At 39.3% G+C, this 20,433-nt stretch overlaps 1 protein-coding gene and 1 pseudogene across 2 annotated transcripts in view; both read left to right on the top strand.

The window, feature by feature from the left end:
* The window catches only part of EXD2 (exonuclease 3'-5' domain containing 2), a 53,437-nt gene that overhangs the window by 12,801 nt on the left and 20,203 nt on the right, over positions 1 to 20,433 (top strand). For both annotated transcript variants that reach the window (XM_049898254.1, XM_049898255.1), the window contains exons 3-4: positions 3,676 to 4,048; positions 20,019 to 20,275. In XM_049898254.1, the coding sequence (XP_049754211.1) occupies positions 3,722 to 4,048; positions 20,019 to 20,275 (584 nt within the window). In that variant the 5' untranslated portion in view covers positions 3,676 to 3,721. The remainder of the gene's footprint in view (positions 1 to 3,675; positions 4,049 to 20,018; positions 20,276 to 20,433) is intronic.
* LOC126084061 (proliferating cell nuclear antigen-like) lies at positions 15,595 to 17,282 on the top strand (annotated as a pseudogene).

The raw sequence follows: 20,433 nt of genomic DNA on the forward strand, positions 1-20,433 counted from the left end.
CCACCCCTACTGCCCACACATTCCAGTAAAAGTAAAAAACCTCCTTACTAGCTTGCTAATGATAAGAAAAAAATTTTTTTTTAAATTGAGAAGCAAAAGCTTTCATTCAGCAGTTAGAGATTGAAAGTTTAAAATGCAGACACCTTTAGCATGATCCATTAACCAAAATTCATTCACTAATAAATCAGCAAGTGTTGTTAGGTGCTGTCAAGTTGGTTCCGACTCATAACAACCCCATGTACAACAGAACAAAACACTGCCTGGTCCTGCAGCATCCTCACAATCATTGTTATGCTTGAGCCCATTGTTGTAGCCACTATATGGATCTCGTTGAGGATCTTCCTCTTTTTATCTGACCCTCTAATTTACCAAGCATGATGTCCTTCTCCAAAGTACTTGAGACGAAGTCTCACCATCCTTCCTTCTAAGGAGCATTATGGCTGTACTTCCTCCAGGATGGATTTGCTCGTTTTTCTGGCAATCCATGGTATATTCAATATTCTTTGCCAACACCATAATTCGAAGACGTTAGTTCTTCTTCAGTCTTCCTTATTCATTGTTCAGCTTTCTCATGCATATGAGGTGATTGAAAACACCATGGCTTGGGTCAGGCATGCCTTAATAACATCTTTGGTTTTCAACATTTCAAAGAGGTCTTTTGCAGTAAATTTGCTCAGTGCAATACATCATTTGATTTCTTGATTGCTGTTTCCATGGGCGTTGATTGTGGGTCCAAGTAAAATGAAATTCTTGGCAACTTCAGTCTTTTCTCCATTTATCATGATGTTGATTATTGGTCCAGTTGTGAGGATTTTTGTTTTCTTTATGTTGAGGTGTAATCCATACCGAAAGCTGTGCTCTTTGATCTTCATCAATAAGTGCTTCAAGTCCTCTTCACTTTCAGCAAGCAAAGTTGTGTCAGCTGCATATCGCAGGTTGTTAATGAGTCTTCCTCTAATCCTGGTGCTGCGTTCTTAGTGTTTCTTCATTTTTTGTAATTCTTTTTTCTGATTTTTCCTCAAATATCTTGGTGTCCAGTGCTTTATCTTCAGTCTCACTAATTCTGACTTCCACTGCCTCATTTCTGCTCCCATGGCTTTCTATTGAGTTGTCTAATTCTGAAATTTTATTGTTAATCTTCTGAATTTCTGTTTAATTTCTGTTTCTGTTCTGAATTTCTGAATCTCTGTGGATTCTTGTAGCCTATTAAGTTTGTCATTATGCTCTTATCTAATCTTCTTAAGTTCCTCTGTTGCTTTGTCTGTGTGCTCCTTGGCTTGTTTTGTGTTTTGCTTGATCTCCTTTCTCATTTCTTGAACAGTTCTGTATATTAATCTTTTGTATTCTACCTCCAGTAATTCCAGGAAATTCTCTTCCTCTGGAAGATTTCTTGATTCTTTGTTTTGGGAGCTTGCTGAAGCTATCCTGGTCTGCTTCTTTGTGTGATTTGAAACTGACTGTTGTTTCCGAGCCATCAATAAGTTATTGTATTTATTTAGTTTATGTTTGCTTATTGTGTCCTAGCTTCTTGTTTTGTTTTGATATGCCCAAGTAGGCTGCTCTAGTGAGTTAGTTTGGTTATTGGTGCCTTTGAGGCTCTAATGTCTTGTCACCAGGTGGTTACAACTGTTACTAAATATGTGAGCCCAGGAGTCTGTTTACTTTTTTTGTATGGGTTCAGCTCAGGTGTCCAGGTAGTTGGTCACCAAGTGTGTGGTGCAGGCTCTCATCTACAGTCCTAGACAAGCAGGGGTGATTCTTGTAGGTACAGGTGTCCGGCTGCAGTAGGGGATCATGTGATGAGCAAGGCAAGGGGCTGATAACTGCCCCTGAGTGTCTGAGAGGAAAGCGTGTCCCTGTTCTAGAGCGCATAGGTGGGTAGGTTTTGCAGCCAGACTATGGGCACCCACTGTTGTTAGCTGTAAGGACTGGGAGACATCGCTTATTCTTGGTCCCCTGTCACAGGTGGCTAGGTGGTGTGGGTGAAGCCACCAGTCCTCAGGTCCCTGATGTGGGTAGATGAAGACCCTGCTTAATAGGCAGAGCAGTGTCACATGTCAGAAACCTGCCTCTCCACCATATAGCTGAAACAGTTGAAGGTAGCCTTCAGTTATATACCCTATTATACTGTGCTAATGAGGGCCTATGTTGTTGAAATGGGCCCACACATGTCTGTGCAGGGGTGAGAGGCATTTGAAGTCTGTGGACCCCTTATGCCTGTGCCTAGGCAAAGGAGCTGTTTCTGCCCTGAGTTCCTGGCTTAGGGGAGCCAGCAGATTATTATTTCCCTGTTTGTTAATTTGTTCCCTCTCCAAGGCTGGGAGAATGGCTCAGGGTGTCTGATGGTTCCTACCTGCAGCCCAGGGAATGGCTATCACTGAAGCCAGCTCGGACCTGGTGCAGAGTAGGGAGGAGTCAGGTAAATGGGAGAGAGGTTTTTCCCAAAGGGGTATTTTTTTGATCCTCATGGTAGGTTAGGAAACCCTGGTGGCGTAGTGGTTAAGTACTACAGCTGCCAACCAAGAGGTTGGCAGTTGGAGTCCACCAGGTGCTCCTTGGAAACTCTGTGGGGGCAGTTCTACTCTGTCCTATAGGGTCGCTACGTGTTGGAATCGACTCGACGGCAGTGGGTTTGGTTTCGGTTTGGTGGTGGGTTAGACTCATTTACTTATCTTTTGCCACTTGAGGGCTGCTTTTCGCTGATTCTGGAGGCATGAGTAGACTCTCCACCACTCGGTCTCTCCTGATGTGGAAAACATATCCCAAACACCACTGCTTCCTTCACCGCTGGTACTAGTTGATCCCGGCTTGCAGGGTGACGGTTTCCCTGGGTCAGGTCTGGCAACTCCTCACTGCTTCTGAGCCACCTCTCCCTCCTCCTTCTGCTCAGCTTGATTCCTCAACTTTGCCTTTGATGTTCAGGGCCCCTAGATTTTTATGTATAATTGATTAACTTGTTTTTTTGGGTCTTTGTTGTAAGAGGGACCACAGGAAGTGTCTCACTACTCCGCCGTCTTGGCCCCACCTCCTGATGCTGTGTTTCTCTTCATATAGTACAGTTTCTTGGATTATTTGCTCAGCATACAGATTCAGTGAGTATGGTGAAAGAATATAACACTCATGCTCACCTTTCCTCAGTTTAAACCAGACAGTATTCCCTTGTTCTGTTCGAAAGACTGCCTCTTGGTCTATGTACAGGTTCCTCATGAGCACACTTAAGTATTCTGGAATTCCCATTCTTTGCAATGTTATCCATAATTTGTCATGATCCACACAGTGAAATGCCTTTGCACAGTCAATAAACTTAGGTAAACATCTTTCAGGTGTTCTCTGCTTTCACCCAAGATCCAATCAGCGAGTGGAAGTGAAATTTTAGCTCATTCTGTTTTGATTAATATGATTTTATATGACTAATGAGTTGGAATTGACTTGATGGCAATGGGTAGGTAGTAAAAAAAAAAAAAATGGTAGTAGGTAAGGGCATATAAAGGGCACCTGACAGAGGACACGAGAGTTTACTTGGGTGAGGATAGAGATAGAGATGGAGTACAAAAGCGAAAAAATAATGTAACTTTTTGTTTTTAGTTTATGAGTGCGTGGATTTTAAGTGGAAGACTTGTTTAGATATGAGTTTATATTATGTAAATAAATATATTTTTGCCATTTGTTTTGCAGATTGTGGGATTAGTGATATGCTTTCCTGAACAGCAGAGAGCCAAAGATGTCTAGACAGCATTCAGTGGCTTTGACAGTGACCACCCTTCTGGGTGTGGCTGTGGGGGGTTTTGTCTTGTGGAAAGGCATTCAGCGCCGGAGGAGTAAAACAAGGTGTGTGACCCAGGAGCAGCAGAAGGGGCCAGACTGTAGAGAGCTGCCCTCTCCAGAAGCGGTCCGGCTGCACTCTAGTGCCCCCAGAGCTTCGTGGGAGGAGAGGATCCTCCAAGCAAAGGTGGTGACTGTGTCCCAGGAGGAAGAGTGGGATCAAACTGAGCCCTTGCTTAAGAGCGAGTTAGAAGATTTTCCAGTGCTTGGATTCGACTGTGAGTGGGTAAGTTAAAAAGCAAAAATAAAATAAATAAACCCTTTCTGTTTTCCCAGCAATGGGACTTAGATGGTCAAGTAGAAAATAAAGCTGAAAGAAAAACAGCTTGCTCTTGACTTGTTTGCAAGTACATTTTAGAGAAGAAGAAAGTGCTGTTTTTCTCAGGATAGTGGGATGCTTAAGATCATAGATTCTAGAGTCAGACAGACCTGTTTGAGTTCCGTTTTCATCACTTAAACATTTTGTGACTTGGACGAGTCACTTAACCTCTCTGAGTCTCAGCTTACTTACTTGTAATAGGAATATAATGGTACCTATCTACAAGGGCTTTTCTAAGGACTCAAATAGCTAACCCTTAAAAAAGCTTTAGCACAGTTATAACATACACTACCCATTGCCGTTGAGTTGATTCGGACTCATAGCGACCCTATAAGACAGAGTAGAACCGCCTCATATGGTTTCCAAGGAGCACTTGGTGGATTACTGACCTTTTGGTTAGCAGCCTTAGCTTTTAACCACTACGCCACCAGGGTTTCCTAACGTACAGTAAGTACTCATTAAATATTAAACCAGTTACTGTTAATATATTTTACAGTATATTATGAAGATGCCATGGAGAAGATAGTTAAGGAGGTCTATTTGAGTGGAAATTATTCCTCTAATTAGGATTCAAAAAGATAGTATTTGAAATATTGTTTACTATAAGCCATGTGCTGTGCTATGTAGTATGCCATGTACTATGATGTATTACATTGGGAAAATCTGCAAAAGTCCTCTGTAAAGTATTGAAAAACAAAAATGTCACTTTGATGACTAAGGTGCATCTGACCCAAGCCAGTCTTTTCAGTTGCCTCATCTATATGTGAAAGTTTGATAGTGAAAAAGGAAGACAGAAGAAGAATTGATGCTTTCAAATTGTAGTGTTGTTGATGAATATTGAATGTACCATGGACTGCCAAAAGAATGAACGAATCAGTCTTAGAAGAAATACAACTGGAATGTTTCTTAGAAGTAAGGATGGTAAGACAGTTGGCTCACTTATTTTGGACTTGTCACCAGGAAAGACCAGTCACTAGACAGGGACATCATGTTTGGTAGAGGGCCAATGAAAACGAGGGAAATCCTCAGTGAGATGAATTGACACAATAGCCACAACAGTGGACTCAAACACCGATGACTGTGGAGCTCGTGCTCCTCGGACCATTGTGTTATACATAAGGTCGCCTTGAGTTGGAGCCAACTTGATGGCAACTTAGGACGAGAGTCTTCTGCCTGTAGTTAACTTTTCTAATAGCTCTTTCTTTGGGGAGTTATTATGTAGCTGCTACAAAGATAATATAGTAAACCTACTCTTCTGTCATTCTCATTCACTGAGTGAGTTTGTAACCTCCTTGAAACAGAAAATAATTCAAATATATAAATAAATAATTCTTAATTATCATCTCTTATTAATTCAACATAATATCTTGCCAAGATTCACTGATATATGTCTTATAGATACCAAGAGTGCCGCCAAGAGCCTGGAAATATAATCAAAAGAGGCCCTAAGCAGAATACCTGAAAGACCCATTGCTGTCAAGTCAATTCCAACTAATGGTGACCCTATAGGATAGGGTAGAACTGCCCCATAGGGTTTCCAAGCTGTAAATCTTTTTTTCCCTAAATTTTATTTATTTTGTTGTGGAGAATATACACAGCATAACATATACCAATTCAAAAGCTCAATTTAGTGACATTAATTACATTCTTCGAGTTGTGCATTTATTCTCACCCTCCTTTTCTGAATTGTTCCTCCCTTATTAACATAAACTCATTGCCCCCTAAGGTTCCTATCTAATCTTTTGAGTTGCTGTTGTCAATTTGATCCCATGTAGATTGTTCTTAAAAGACCAAATGCTCAAAGCAGACCTTTTTTACTAGCTAAGTTAAACTATTCTTTGGTTTTAAGATGACTTCAAGGGACATTTTTGGTTTAAGGTTTAAAGATTGCCTCAGGGCAGTAGTTCCAGGGATTCATCCATCCTCCATGGCTCCAGAAAGTCTATAGAGTTCATGAGAATTTGAACTTCTGTTTCGCATTTCTCCTTTTTGATCAGGATTCTTCTATGGAATCTTTGATCAAAATGTTCAGTAATGGTAGCTAGGTACCATCCATTTCTTCTGGTCTCATAGCAAAGGAGGCAGCTGTTCATGGAGGCAATTAGCCACACATTCCATATCCTCCTCCTATTCTTCTTCCTCTGTTGCTCAAGGTGAATAGAGACCAATTATTGTACCTTGGATGGCTGCTTGCAAGCTTTTAATGCCCCAGGCACTACGCAACGAACTAAGGGGTAGAACAGAAGCACTAAACAGGTTATTAGGCCAATTAACTGGGATTTCCCCCCAATGCAGTAAATTTTTCCGGGAGCACACTGCCACATCTTTCTCCCATGGAGCTGCTGGTGTGTTCCAATAGCTGACCTTTTGGTTAGCAGGCGAGCACTTTAACAACTGCATACCAGAGCTCCTCTAAGCAGAATAGCTGCCACGATATCAGTTCACAAAGTGGTAGGAGGGGCTGCTAGATGCAAGCACAATGGTGGCAGCAAGAAGAGACCACCTGACAATGTGGGAAAGCTCAATCACACATTTATTTCAGCTACTGAGGGTATTTCTTTTTATCAGCAGTAGTAGCAGTTGGCCCTCATAGCCTCAGGTTCTGCATCTGGGGATTCAACCAACTGCAAATTGAAACTATTTGGGGGAAAAAAAAAAGCTCCAAAAACTAAAACTTGAATTTGCTGCGCCGACTACTATGCTTAGTCCCCGAGAATGAGATGATGTGTAGGTGTACCCTGCTGTAGCCTGCCGTCATTTCAACGGATCCTCAGTCTCTGTCTAGCACTCATTGTTTGAGCATTGTTCGTTTGCTACTTGTGTTGTGTGTACCCTTTGTTTCTGTGAAAAAAAGAAAAAGGCTCCTAAAAAGCAATTAAGTGGTCAAAGCAGTCCCTCAGTGGCTAAGAGGGAGTGTAAAGTGCTGTTTACATAGCACTTTACAACGATTTACATAGCACGTACATTGTATTAGGTATTATAAGTAATCTAGTGATGATTTAAAGTATAAGGGAGTATTTGCATAGGTTATATGCAAATAGTATACCATTTTATATAAGGGACTTGAACTGAAGATTTTGGTACCTGTGGGAGTCCTGGAAGTAATTTCCCGAGGATACTGAGAGAGAACTGTAGCTTATACCAATACTGTCAGATTTTAAAATTTTGGCCATTTTCATGGGTAATAGTGGAATTTTATTGTGATTTTAATTTGCATATCCCTGGCAATTAATGAGCTTGAACATCTTTTTATATTTTATTGGCTATTTAGATACCCTCTTTTATGGAGTGCCTGTTCAAGTCTTTCTCTGTTTTTTTAAAATTGAGTTCTTTTTCTTACTGATACGTAGAGCTATTTATGTTTTCTAGCTATGAACCCTTGTGAGTTAAATGTATATTGTAAATATCTACTCCCATTTAGTGAGTTGCCTTTAAATGTTATCTTTTGATGGACAGAAGATCTGTATAGTACAATTTATCCAATTTTTTTCCTACCAGTAGTCATGAAGATATTCTCCTATATTATTGTCTAGGAGTTTTGTGGTTTTAACCATGGACATTTAGATTTACAGTGTACCTGGAATTAACTTTTTTGGGTGTGTGTATATAATGTGAGGTTTAGGGTCAAACTCGTTGTTTCCCCATATGGATATCCAGTTGTCCTAGTGTATGTGTTGAAAGGTCACTTTTCTTCAATGCCACTTTGTCACAAATCAAGTATCCATATATGAGTAGATCTGTTCCTGGGCTCTGTGTTGGTTTGTTTGTCTATTCTTCACCAATAATCACAAACTGTCTTTAATTACTGTTGCTTTATACTTGGGACAGCAAGACCTCTCATCTTGTTCTTCTTTTAGAATGTGTTGGATATTCTTGATCCTTTGCATTTTGTTATAAATTTTAGAATCAACTTTTCAGATTCTACAAAAAAATTTCTTGAGATTTTGATTGAGACTGCATTGGATCAATAGATCATTTCATGGGGAATCAACTTCTTTACAATGTCGAGTTTTCCAATCTAAGAATATCTATTTAGGTCTTTAATTTTTTTTTAATGATATATGTATTTTTTATTCTACTGTAAATGGGATCTATAAAAAATTTTTGTGTTTCTGGCACATAAAAATGCAAGTGATTTTTTTGTATTCTTTTTTTTTTTCGTGTACTTTAGATGAAGGTTTAAGAGCAAACTAGTTTCTCATTAAACAATTAGTATACATTTTGTTTTGTGACATTGGTTGCCAACCCCACAACATGTCAACACTTTCCCCTTCTCTGCCTTGGGTTCCCCATTACTAGCTTTCCTGTCTCCTCCTATCTTCTCATGCTTGCTGGGCTGGTGTGCCCATTTAATCTCGCTTTGTTTTATGGGCCCATCTAATCTTTGGCTGAAGTGTGAACCTCAGGAGTGACTTCATAACTGAGCTAAAAGGGTGTCTGGGGGCTATACTCTCGGGGTTTCTCCAGCCTGTCAGACCAGTAAGTCTGGTCTTTGTGTGTGTGTGTGTGTGTGTTAGAATTTCGTTCCACATTTTTCTCCAGCTCTGTCTGAGACCCTCTATTGTGATCAGAGCAGTCGGTAGTGGTAGCCGGGCACCATGTATCTAGTTGTGCTGGACTCAGTCTGGTAGAAGCTGTAGTACTTGCGGTTCATTAGTCCTCTGGACTAATCTTTCCCTTGTGTCTTTGGTTTTCTTCATTCTCCCTGGCTCCAGATGGGGTGAGACCAGTGGAGTATCTTAGTTGACCATGCATACAAGCTTTTAAGACCCCAGATGCTGCTCAACCAAAGTAGAATGTAGAACATTTTCTTTGTAAACTATGTTATGCCAATTGAGGTAAATGTTCCCCAAGACCATGGTCCCCACAGCCATAAGCCCAGTAATTTGGTCCCTCAGGGAGTTTGGATACATCTATGGAGCTTCCATGACCTTGCCTTGTACAAGTTGTGCTGGCTTCCCCAGTATTGTGTAGTGTCTTAAAGTGTCTTACCCTTCACCAAACCATTTAAGTAATTTAATATGCTATAACTACCTGTTGGATTTCATTTTACTTGGATTCCCAGTCAACACCCATGGAAGCAGCAGTCAAGAAATCCAAAGATGCAAGGATGTCACCTTGAAGACTAAGGTGTGCCTGATCCAAGCCATGGTGTTTTCAGTCGCTTCATGTGCATGCAAAAGCAGGGCAGTGAATAAGGACGACCAAAGAAGAATTGATGCCTTTGAATTGTGGTATTGGTGAAGAATATTGAAAATACCATGGACTGTCAAAAGAATGAACAAATCTGTCTTGAAAGAAGTACAACCAGAATGCTCCTTAGAAGCAAGGATGGCGAGACTATGTATCACATACTTTGGACATGTTATCAAGCGGGATCAGTCCCTGGAGAAGGACATCATACTTGGTAAAGTAGAGGGTCAGCAAAAAAGAGGAAGACCCTCAACAGGATGGATTGACACAGTGGCTGCAACAATGGGCCCAAGCATAACAACACTGCACAGGACTGGGCAGTGTTTCATTCCATCGGACATAGGGTCACTATGAGTTGGAACCGACTTGATGGCATCTAACAACAACAGCAATTGCCTGTTTGTGTCTTACTTTCAATCATATCACTGTCCTATTGGACAACTATTTAGGGAGGAATCAAAGATGTCTCCCTGTTTTACTCTTAAAGGTGGGGAAGACTGGTGATAATACAGGTTTGGGAATTAAAATCAAGAGTTCTGTTAGGAGCATGTTACGTTTGAGATGACTGTTAAGCATTCAAGGGGATATGCCAAGAGGACAGGCAGATATGAGGCTGGAGCTCTAATTTTGATAGTTATGAACTTAACAATGATATCTTAGGCCATAAAATTAGATGAAATCACTTAGGAAAGGAATGTAGATTAGAGGACATCTCCAGCCAGAAGGGCCAGCAACGCTCTTTGCCATGATACAAACACAAGGGTACGCTCTTGCACACATCCTGATAAACACCCAGTGGAAACTCCGGTCCCAGATGATGCGCAAAAGCAATGGAACTCAAATAAGTCGATCAACGAATTCAGTTAAATTACTTTTTAACCGTATAGCATTTATGTACAGAGTTATGTCCTAAGTAAAAATCTTAGTACCCTGCACCCACTAAAAAGTCTATAATCCAGTTCATCTCGTTCCGCTAAAATGGCGTAGGTCACTTTTGCATTCAACCACTAGTATTTTAGTTGCATTTAAAAAGAAGTTGTATTGTAGATAGCTAAGACACATGCACACACACACACACACACACACACAGAGACATATATGTATATAACTCACATATCACATTCGAATGCATGAGTAAGCAGAGGAGGGGGTACCACAGATTATCAGTGTTTAGGGCCCTCACATGCCTTAATTTGTTCCTTCTTGAAACACACCCTATACTAATCCTGTCTCATTAACATAACAAAAACAACCTATTCCCAAATAAGACTGTAACCACGGGCATAGAGGTTAGGATTTGGGGTGGTGGGATGTATTTTTGGGGAACACAATTCAATCCATAACAGTATTCTGAATTTATCTGTAAAGAACTGGATAATCTGGCAACACTTGGCTTGAACTGTATAGCAGCTTCTTCATTTATATGCAGCATGAATTCTCTAACTTACCATAGTATCCTCTCAATATGAGGCCAACTATCATTTGCCGTTTATCATTGTACTTGTACACCACTGTTTTTTAATACAAAGAAATATTTACTGAGATCCATATCTCTATCAAAACTAAAAAAAAATACAAAAGAGATGCTAGAGGCATTCTGTTTAAAGAGAAATGGGAGGGAGTATATTTTTCAATGATATACAAGAATGTTCCTGTGTATTCAAAAATGCAAATAACCACTCTACATCATTCATCTACGTAACCTGCCTGGACCTTGTAGGCATCTATGTTTGCAATCACTGGGGTGGATGCAAAAGAAATTAAGCCTGAGACACGTAAGTATTTAGATGACAGGTAGAAGGAGAATCAGAAAAGGAGAAAGAGGAAAGGACAGTGAGGTAGGAAAGTATGAGGGTATTAAAGCCAAGGCGTGAATACCTTGAGTAAGAGGTGTGCAGGTGTTTTTGAGAGCTAGAATAATATAAGTCCAAATAAGTGTCTGTTGGATTAAAAACCAGGAAAATCATCAACTTGATCAGTTTTGGTGGAGTAATATAGAGGGTCGTCAGATTAAAGTAGGTTAAAGAGTAGAAGGCAGGGAATAATAGACGTAAGAGCAGAAATCAGTGAAATAGAATCCCACAGATACAATAAAGAGGATCAACAAAGCCAAAAGTTGGTTCTTTGAAAAGACATAAAATTGATAAACCCACAGAAGGAATAATCAAGAAAAAAATAAATAGAAAAGCACAAATAGCCAAGATTAGGAATGAAAAAGGAGATATCCCTACATATCTGTCAGGCAGTCAACAAAACAAAACAAAACAAAAACAGGATATTATACACAAGTTTATGCCAATAATCTAAAAATTTGAAAAAAGTAAGGCATATTTAGATGGAAAATACAATTTATCAAAACTGAGATGTGAAGAAATAGAAAATATGAATAGTCCCATAACTATTAAAGAAATTGTATCCATAATTCAAAAACTCCCTTAAATGAAAACTTAAGATCGTTTCACCAGTGAGTTCTAACCAAACATTTAAGGAAAAAAGAATGACAGTCTTACCAAAACTGTTGTAGAGGGCAAAATTAGGAAACTCAACATATGAGGCCAGCATAAATTTGATATTAAAACCTGACAGGGCCATTTCAAGAAAAATAAATTACAGGCCAGTAACAAAGAAAAAAAAGTTTTTTTTTTTTAATCCTCTAAAAAACATTAGCAAAATGAATTCAGCAATGTACAAAAAGAATAAGAAATATAACCAAATTGAGTTTATTCCAGTAATTCAAAAATCAATGTATTTCACCATAATAACATAATAAAGGAGAAAAATTACATGATTATCTCAAGAAATGCAGAAAAAGCACTTGACAGAATTTTAATCTATTCATGATTAAAAACAAACATTAACAAATCTCTTAGCAAACCAAGAATAGAATTTACTGTATTTAATATGATAAAGGGGTCTACGAACAAACCTACTGCTGATACCATACTTCAAGATGAAAATGTTGAAAGCTTTCATTATGAGATAGACCATGAGTGAGGATGCCCATTGCCACTACTTCTGTTGAATACTGTATTATGATCCTAGCCAATATAGCATGGCAATAAAAAGTGTAAGCACTAAAAAAAAGTGCTGGAAGGAAATAAAATGGTCATTTTCACAGATGATATAATGTGCATAGAAAATCAAAAAGAATCTTCAAGTAAGTTATTAGAATTAATAAGTTTAGCAATGTTTATAAATACCAGAGAAGTACATTAAAAAATCACTTGTAACCAAAAGAGACCTACACAAATGAAAAAACATACCATGCTCATAGATGGGTAGACTCAACATTGTGTAAATGACAATTCTACCCAAAGCAATCTATAAATTCAATGCAATTCCTATCCAAATACCAACAACATTCTTTAAAGAGGTGGAAAAACTAACCATTAACTTTATGTGGAAAGGGAAGAGGCCTGGATAAGTAAAGCACTATTGAAGAAGAATAAAGTAGGAGGACTCACATTACCTGACTTCAGAGCCTACTATACAGCTACAGTAGTCAAAACAGCTTGGTACTGGTACGACAGACACATTGACCAATGGAACAGAATTGAGAATCCAGATATAAATCCATCCACCTACAGTTGCCTGATCTTCAACAAACACCCAAAGTTCATCAAATGGGGGAAAAGACAGTCTTTTTAAAAAATGGTCCTGGCAAAACTGGATGTCCATCTGCAAAAAAATGAAACAGGATCCATACCTCACAGCATACACAAAAACTAATTCAGAATAGATCAAAGACCTAAATATAAAACACAACATTATAAAGATCGTAGAAGAAAAAATAGGGTCAGCTCTAGAGGCCGTAATACACGGCATTAACAGGATACAAACCATAATGAGCAATAAACAAACACCAGAAGATAAGCTAGATAACTGGGACCTTCTAAAAATTAAACACTTACGCTCACCAAAAGACTTCATCAAAAGAGTAAAAAGGGAGCCTACAAACTGGGGAAAAAAATTTGGCTATGACAAATCCGACAAAGGTCTAAATCTCTAAAATCCACAGGAAAATCCAACACGTCTGCAACAAAAAGGCAATCCAGTTTAAACATGGGCAAAGGATATGAACAGACACTTCACCAAAGAAGACATTCAAGGCTAACAGATACATGAGGAAATGCTTGCAATCGCTAGTCATTAGAGAAATGCAAATCAAAACTACGGTGAGATACCATCTCACTCCAACATTACTGGCATAGATAAAAAAAAAAAAAAATAACAAATGTTGAAGAGGCTGCAGGGAGATTGGAACTCTTATGCACTGCTGGTGGGAATGCAAAATGGTACAACCATTTTAGAAAACAATATGGCACTTCCTTAAAAAAATTTAGACATGGAAATACCATATGATCCAGCAATCCCACTCCTAGGAATATAACCTAGAGAAATAAGAGCCATCACACAAATAGACATATGCATACCTGTGTTCACTGCAGCATTGTTCACAATAGGAAAAAGATGAAAACCACCTAGGTAACCATCAACAGATGAATGGACAAATACTACCCAATGACAAAACAATGATGAATCTGTAAAGCATCTTACAATGTGGGTGAATCTGGAGGGTATTATGCTGAGTGAAATAAGTCAATCACAAAAAGACAAATATTCCATGAGACCACTACTCTAAAAACTCATGGAAAGGTTTACACACAAAAAGAAACAATCTTTGATGGTTACAAGGGATGGAAAGAGTGGGAGGGAAAAACACTGAATAAGCAATAGATAACTTTGTTAAAGGGTGAGACAGTACACAGGCAGCAGCCAGTACAACTTGTCCAAGGCAAGGTCATGGAAGCTCTATAGACACATCCAAACTCCCTGAAGGACCAAATTACTGGGCTGAGGGCTGTGGGGACCATGGTCTTGGGGAACATCTAGCTCACTTGGCATAACATAGTTTATAAAGAAAATATTCTACATTCTACTTTGTTGAGTGGCAAGCATCTGGGGTCTTGAAAGCTTGTGAGTGGCCAGCTAAGAACACACGCACATGCACGCGTACACACACACGCACACCCAGACTTACTGGACTGACAGTGACTGGAGAAATACTGAGAGTGTGGCCCCCCGACACCCTTTTAGCTCAGTTATGAAGTCACTCCTGAGGTTCACCTTTTAGCCAAAGATTAGTCAGTCCCATAAAACAAACTGAGACTAAATGGACACACCATCCCAGAGGCAAGGACGAGAAGGCAGGAGGGGACAGGAAAACTGGTAATGGGGAAGAGAAGGGGAGAGTGTTGACATGTTGTGGGGTTGGTAACCAATGTCATAAAACAATATGTATATTAATTGTTTAATGAGAAGCTAGTTTGCTCTGTAAACCTTCATCTAAAGTACAATTTAAAAAATGGTAAAATAATAATAACAAAGTGAAAAGATAATAGCAGACCTCCTTCTATTCCTCAAGGCTGTTTTGAGGAAAGGAGGTCCTCAGTAAAAATGGACTGTAACTTCTGAATTTCAAGTCAACATCAATGTCCAAAAACACAGAATAGATAAAATATCTACTGTAAGTACAGTTAGTTTTATGAGTTAGCTACCACTTTGTGCAAGGGGCAGTAAATGATGATAGTGGGAAAATTTTACTTAAATGGCAACATATATGGAAATTCAAAGTAATGGTTACATAAAGCAGGAAATAACACAGCCTGCTACCAGGTAGAGATACGGTTGTCCAGATCCCCCTGAGTTACCCTGGTGATGTGTGGTTGTGGATAAATCACCTGTATAAAGTGAGGATTCGCCATGTTTTAGAAGCTGTTGTTGCCTTTCTCCTGGGGAAGGAGGTGGGAGTTATGTTAATATACCTTTCTAGCCCTCTGACTCCTGCTCGCTCTCTTCTGGAAACTGGCTACATACGGCTTTGCCTTTGATTAACAGGTGTAAATAACTGGTGCAATGAAGATTGAGTGAAGTGAAGGTCATTTTCCCAAGAGCATCCTTCCCAAGCCATCCTTAGCTTGAGGTCCATTCCCTTTTCCTTACTATTAATCCTTCCCTTCCTATTTAAGAAGGAACCCTAGTGGCACGGTGGTTAAGTGCTTGGCTGTTAACTGAACGGTTGATGGTTCAAACCCACCAGCCACTCCATGGGAGAAAGATATGGCAGTCTGCTTCCATAAAGATTAAAACCCATTGAACCCATCACCATCAAGTCGATTGCAACTCACAGCGGCCCTGTAGGACAGAGTAGAAGTGCCCCCTAGGGTTTCCAAGGAGTATATGGTGGATTCAAACTCCCGACCTTTTGGTTGGCAGCTGAACTCTTAACTATTACAGTGTAGTAAACCCTATGGGGCAGTTCTACTCTGTCCTGTAGGGTTGTTATGAGTCGGAATTGATGGCAATGGGTTTGGTTTCTTTTTGATTCCTACTTAGGAGTATTATTGGTGTTAACTCCAAAATATATTTTTAATCCATTTCTCTACATCTCCTCTACTACCTCCGTAGTTCAAGCTTTAAGTATCTAATCTGGACTATTGCAGTAGTCTCCTGACTGGCTTCCTGCTTTCATTTTGTGCCCCTACAATCTCTTCTCCATACAGTAGCCAAAGTGATCTTTCAAAAATGCAAATCAGATCTTGTCACTCTTCTGCTTAAAACCCTTCCATTGCTTAGAATACCATGCAGATGTCTTAAATACAAGCACTTTCAGCTCTGGCATCTCTCAACATCTCTGATTTTGTCTCCTCTCCACTCTCTTCCCATCCTCCTCTTACTCCTCTGCAGCCACATTGTGTCCTCATTCAGTTGTTTGAACAGGGCAAGCTCTTTCCTGTTTGAAAGCCATTGTCTAAATTTAACTGACACACACACTAGGGGTTCTCAGCTATTTAGCCTGCTCAATCCTGGATGGTCTCAGATCATTCGCTACCCTTTGCTGGCCTCACAGGTTCATTTGAAGAATCACAGTCCTTTTCAGAGTTTATCAGCTTCTAAAGCTAAAATGGATTATCTGTTGGCCCTCAGGAAGGAGGATCTCTAAATCAGTTCTCTCTAAATGAATCACTGAAGTACAGAAAAAAGTGTTAGAAATTTTATCAATAACGATTGACAGCTTCATTCATTTTAAATTTCTACTTTTATGTATATTTAATAATGTATATAATACATTAGTAGAGTACTACATGTATGTAGTTTATAAATATACATATGTATTGTGTATGTCCCAAACATTTTTTATATGGCTTGACTAATAAAAACAAACAACCCGGCCATGGGGGTGAACCTCACCAGTTCGCCCAAAATACTAAAATGTGCTGGCAGCAAAGACATCATTACACTAAGGGTTGAAGATAATATGGACACCCTGGGACTAGTATTTGAATCATCAAACCAAGAAAAAGTTCAGGCTATGAAATGAAGTTAATGGATTTAGATGTTGAACAACTTGGAATTCTAGAACAGGAGTATAACTGTGCAGTAAAGATCCCTTCTGGTGAATTTGCTCGTATATGCGAACATCTCAGTCATATTGGAGATGCTGTTGTCATTTCCTGTGCAAAAATTGGAGTGAAATTTTCTTTAAGTGGAGAACTTGGAAATATTGTCATGAACAAGTAATGTTGATAAAGAGGAGGAGGCTGTTACCATAGAGATGAATGAGCCAGCTCAGCCAACTTTTGCACTTGGTACCTGAACTTCTTTATAAAAGCCACTCCACTCTCTCCTACAGTAACACTCAGTATGTCTTCTGATATACTGCTTGTTGGAGTGTGTAAAATTGCTGATATGGGATACTTAAACTGCAGTTTGGCTCCCAGGATCGAGGATGAAGAAGGATCCGAGGCACACTTAAAATCCAAGAAAATAAAACAAAGCTCTTCAAGAACTGCTTTTGAGATGCCAGCATGTACCTAAGTCGTTCTGTCACCAAACTTGTACCTCTGAGTACATATGTAGATATTGTTTTCTGTAAATAACCTATTTTTCCTCCACTCTCTAAAATTTTTTTAAAGAATAAAGTCCAAAGTCATATCTGCTCTTGATAACCTAGAAATATTTCTACCTTACCTAGAAATAATCTTATGCTTTTTATAACAAGTCTTATCTCTAAATACAGTTTTAAGAATGTTTTCATTTTAAATAAACTTACCTGAATTTCAAATGTCAAAAAAAAAAAAAAAATTAGAGACCACTGGATTAAATAATGCTAAGGAAATGAAAATGTTCCCTTTTTTCTAATAAATACAACATTGGTAAGCAAAGAGTTCCATTGTTTTCATGAGTAGTAAGCAATGGCAAGGGAAAAAGACATTAGGAAGCAAAAGGGTGAAATATGAGCAACGAAGACTGTAGATACCTTATTCTTTAGGCTAAATTGATTCTGGTAGAAGCATTATTCTTCTGAGTATGCATATGGAATTACAAACACTTGGATTCCTAGTGGGAAAACGTTGATCATAATACACTGGATCTTAAGCAGAATCCAAAAACTATACCACTATTAAAATGACACCCGAGCTTACCTGTCTGTCTGTCTGTCTGTGTTACTGATTTAATATATTTTAGGCAGTGGGGCCTGACTAAAAAGGTGGAAAGATCCAGTCGTAGGAATTTGCAGTTCATTTTATGTCAAATGAGTGGTGCTACGTATTAGAAGTAAAGATTTGTAGCTTTTTCATGGAGGGTGGGTATTATAGAGGGAGAGAACTATTCATTCATAAATAAGCAGATTTGGCCACATCTAGATGAATTGTTACACAACAGGAACCACTAGTCAACTTTCTTGTGGACCTTTTTGACCCTAGCTGAGCCCACCAAAATGGACACTGTAGAGATCAAACTGACATGGAGTTCATTTGAGGTATATGGAAATAGCTCTCACTGATGAAGCAGTGCCAGAGAAGGGGAAGCCTTTTTGTGAGTTAAACCATGGTTTTACTCAGCATTGAAGTCAAGGCTGAGGACCAGGGCTCTCCAGAATCTTGCTGTTAATGGTAATTCTTTGTGATGTTATGAAATAGGCCTTTACCGATCACTTGTGGCACTTTATTTGGACCACTCCTTTGGTCTTTATCATGTCATTTTCTGTGTGTGTGTATGTGAGTTTGTGTGTATCCTACCCCACCTAAAAGGCTATAAATGCCTAAGGCAGGGACCATATTTCATATAACCTTATATCCACAGTGATACCTGGTATAGTGCCTAGCACAGGTAGTATGGTAGTGAGTGAACAACATTGCCGTAGAGCAGGGTTTCTCAACTTCCACCCCCATGCTGTGACAGCCAAAAGCTTCCCCAGACATTGCCAAATGTCCCCTGGGGTGCAAAATCACTTCAGATTGAGAACTACTGTTCTAGAAATTGGGCAGTTTGGGTTCTTGTCCTGGCTTTGCCGTTAACTTGCGTGTTTGGACAGTCCGACTTGCGTGTTTGGACAGTCCGCTTTCACCTGTAGGCCTACAGTTCCCTCTCCTGGGAAATGAGAAGAATTGGAATTTACTGGGTTCTTAATCTGAGTTCCATGGATGGCTTTAGGGAATCTTTCTTTAATCCCTTGAAATTGTATGTGAATTTTATATGTACATTTTTCTGGAGATGCTTCCTTAACTTTTAGTGTTTTCTTAAGCTTATTTTTGCTTCCAAAGAGATTAAACCTAGATCAGTTAATATATAAAGTTACTTTTATCTCTTAAAATATAAGGATCCTAGCTAAACATTGTTTCTTTTATAAGCAACATTTGTCTGTGGGAAATGCTGAGAAAGTGCTTTGTGCTGCCAGAATTTTATTATATTGGTAAGTACTACTTCAGGCCTGGTGATCTGCTTCCAAAAGGTCACAGCCTTGGAAACCTATGGACCCGTTCTACTCTGCACACGTGGGGTTGCCATGAGTTGGAATTGGCTTGACAGCAACTAACAACAACTTATTTACAGTACTGTATTTTGTTCCTCTTTTTAAAAATCCAGATCTTGAACTTTGAAAACAGTATGCTAAGTTAAATAAGCCAGACACAAAAGTACAAATATTATATGATTCCACTTCCATGTAATATCTGAAATAGGCAAATGTATAGAGACACGACGCAGATTGAAGTTTACCAGCGGGTGGGGGCAGGGGTAATGGGGAGTGATTGCTTAATGGGTACAGGGTTTCTGCATGGGGTGATGGAAACACATAGTGGTGATGGTGGTACAACACTGTGAATGAAATTAATGGTATGGAATTGTACACATAAAAATAGTTAAAATTGGCAAATTTTATGTTACATATATTTTACCACAATAAAATAAAAAAAATCTGGATCTTAAAGCAGTGGTGATAAGTAAATGAGTTGGGTTGGCTAGCAAGTGCATTAGAGTCTGGATAAAAAAAAAAAAAAAAAGTTCATCATTTGGTGTATTGCTCCTTATCCTTTTTTCCCCCCTTAGCTTTTTATAACCAGTATGTTTAGTATGACTGCCAATGTGTGTCCCAGAGCAACTCTGTGTCAGCTGGTCACTATTTCTGGATGGCTCACATTTCAGGCTATGGAGGTTGGGCCTTGGTAGCCTTTGCCTATGTTGCTGGTTCACAGAGTCCATCGAATTTGTTAGCGTAGACTCATCCCTATATTTGAACACAAAATTTGGTCACATTCTCCCTTTGGGAAGATAAGGATGTGCCTCTTAGACACTTGCTGCTGTGCTAGATGTAAACTGTGGCTGTCTTCCTCTGTTGCAGGTGAATTTGGAAGGCAGAGTCAGTCCTCTGTCACTCCTACAGATGGCCTCTCCAAGTGGCCTCTGTGTTTTGGTTCGCTTGCCCAAGCTGATCCGTGGAGGAAAAACACTACCAAGAACATTACTGGACATCTTGGCAGATGGCACCATTTTAAAAGTTGGAGTGGGATGTTCAGAAGATGCCAGCAAGCTCCTAGAGGATTATGGCCTCGTTGTTAAGGGATATCTGGACCTCCGATACCTAGCCATGAGGCAGAGGTGTGGTGTGTATGCGTGCTGGGATATCTGTAGCAATGGGGCAAATGTTTTAGCAAGATTTGTAGATTCCTGGAAATCATTAATGAAATATCTGAAATTATTTGGAAGCCAGGAGGTTTCTCAGATGCATATTGACTTTGTGAGGAAACGTTCCATCT

The sequence above is a fragment of the Elephas maximus genome, chromosome 10, assembly GCF_024166365.1.
Source record: "Elephas maximus indicus isolate mEleMax1 chromosome 10, mEleMax1 primary haplotype, whole genome shotgun sequence".
NCBI classification, from domain to species: Eukaryota; Metazoa; Chordata; class Mammalia; order Proboscidea; family Elephantidae; genus Elephas; species Elephas maximus.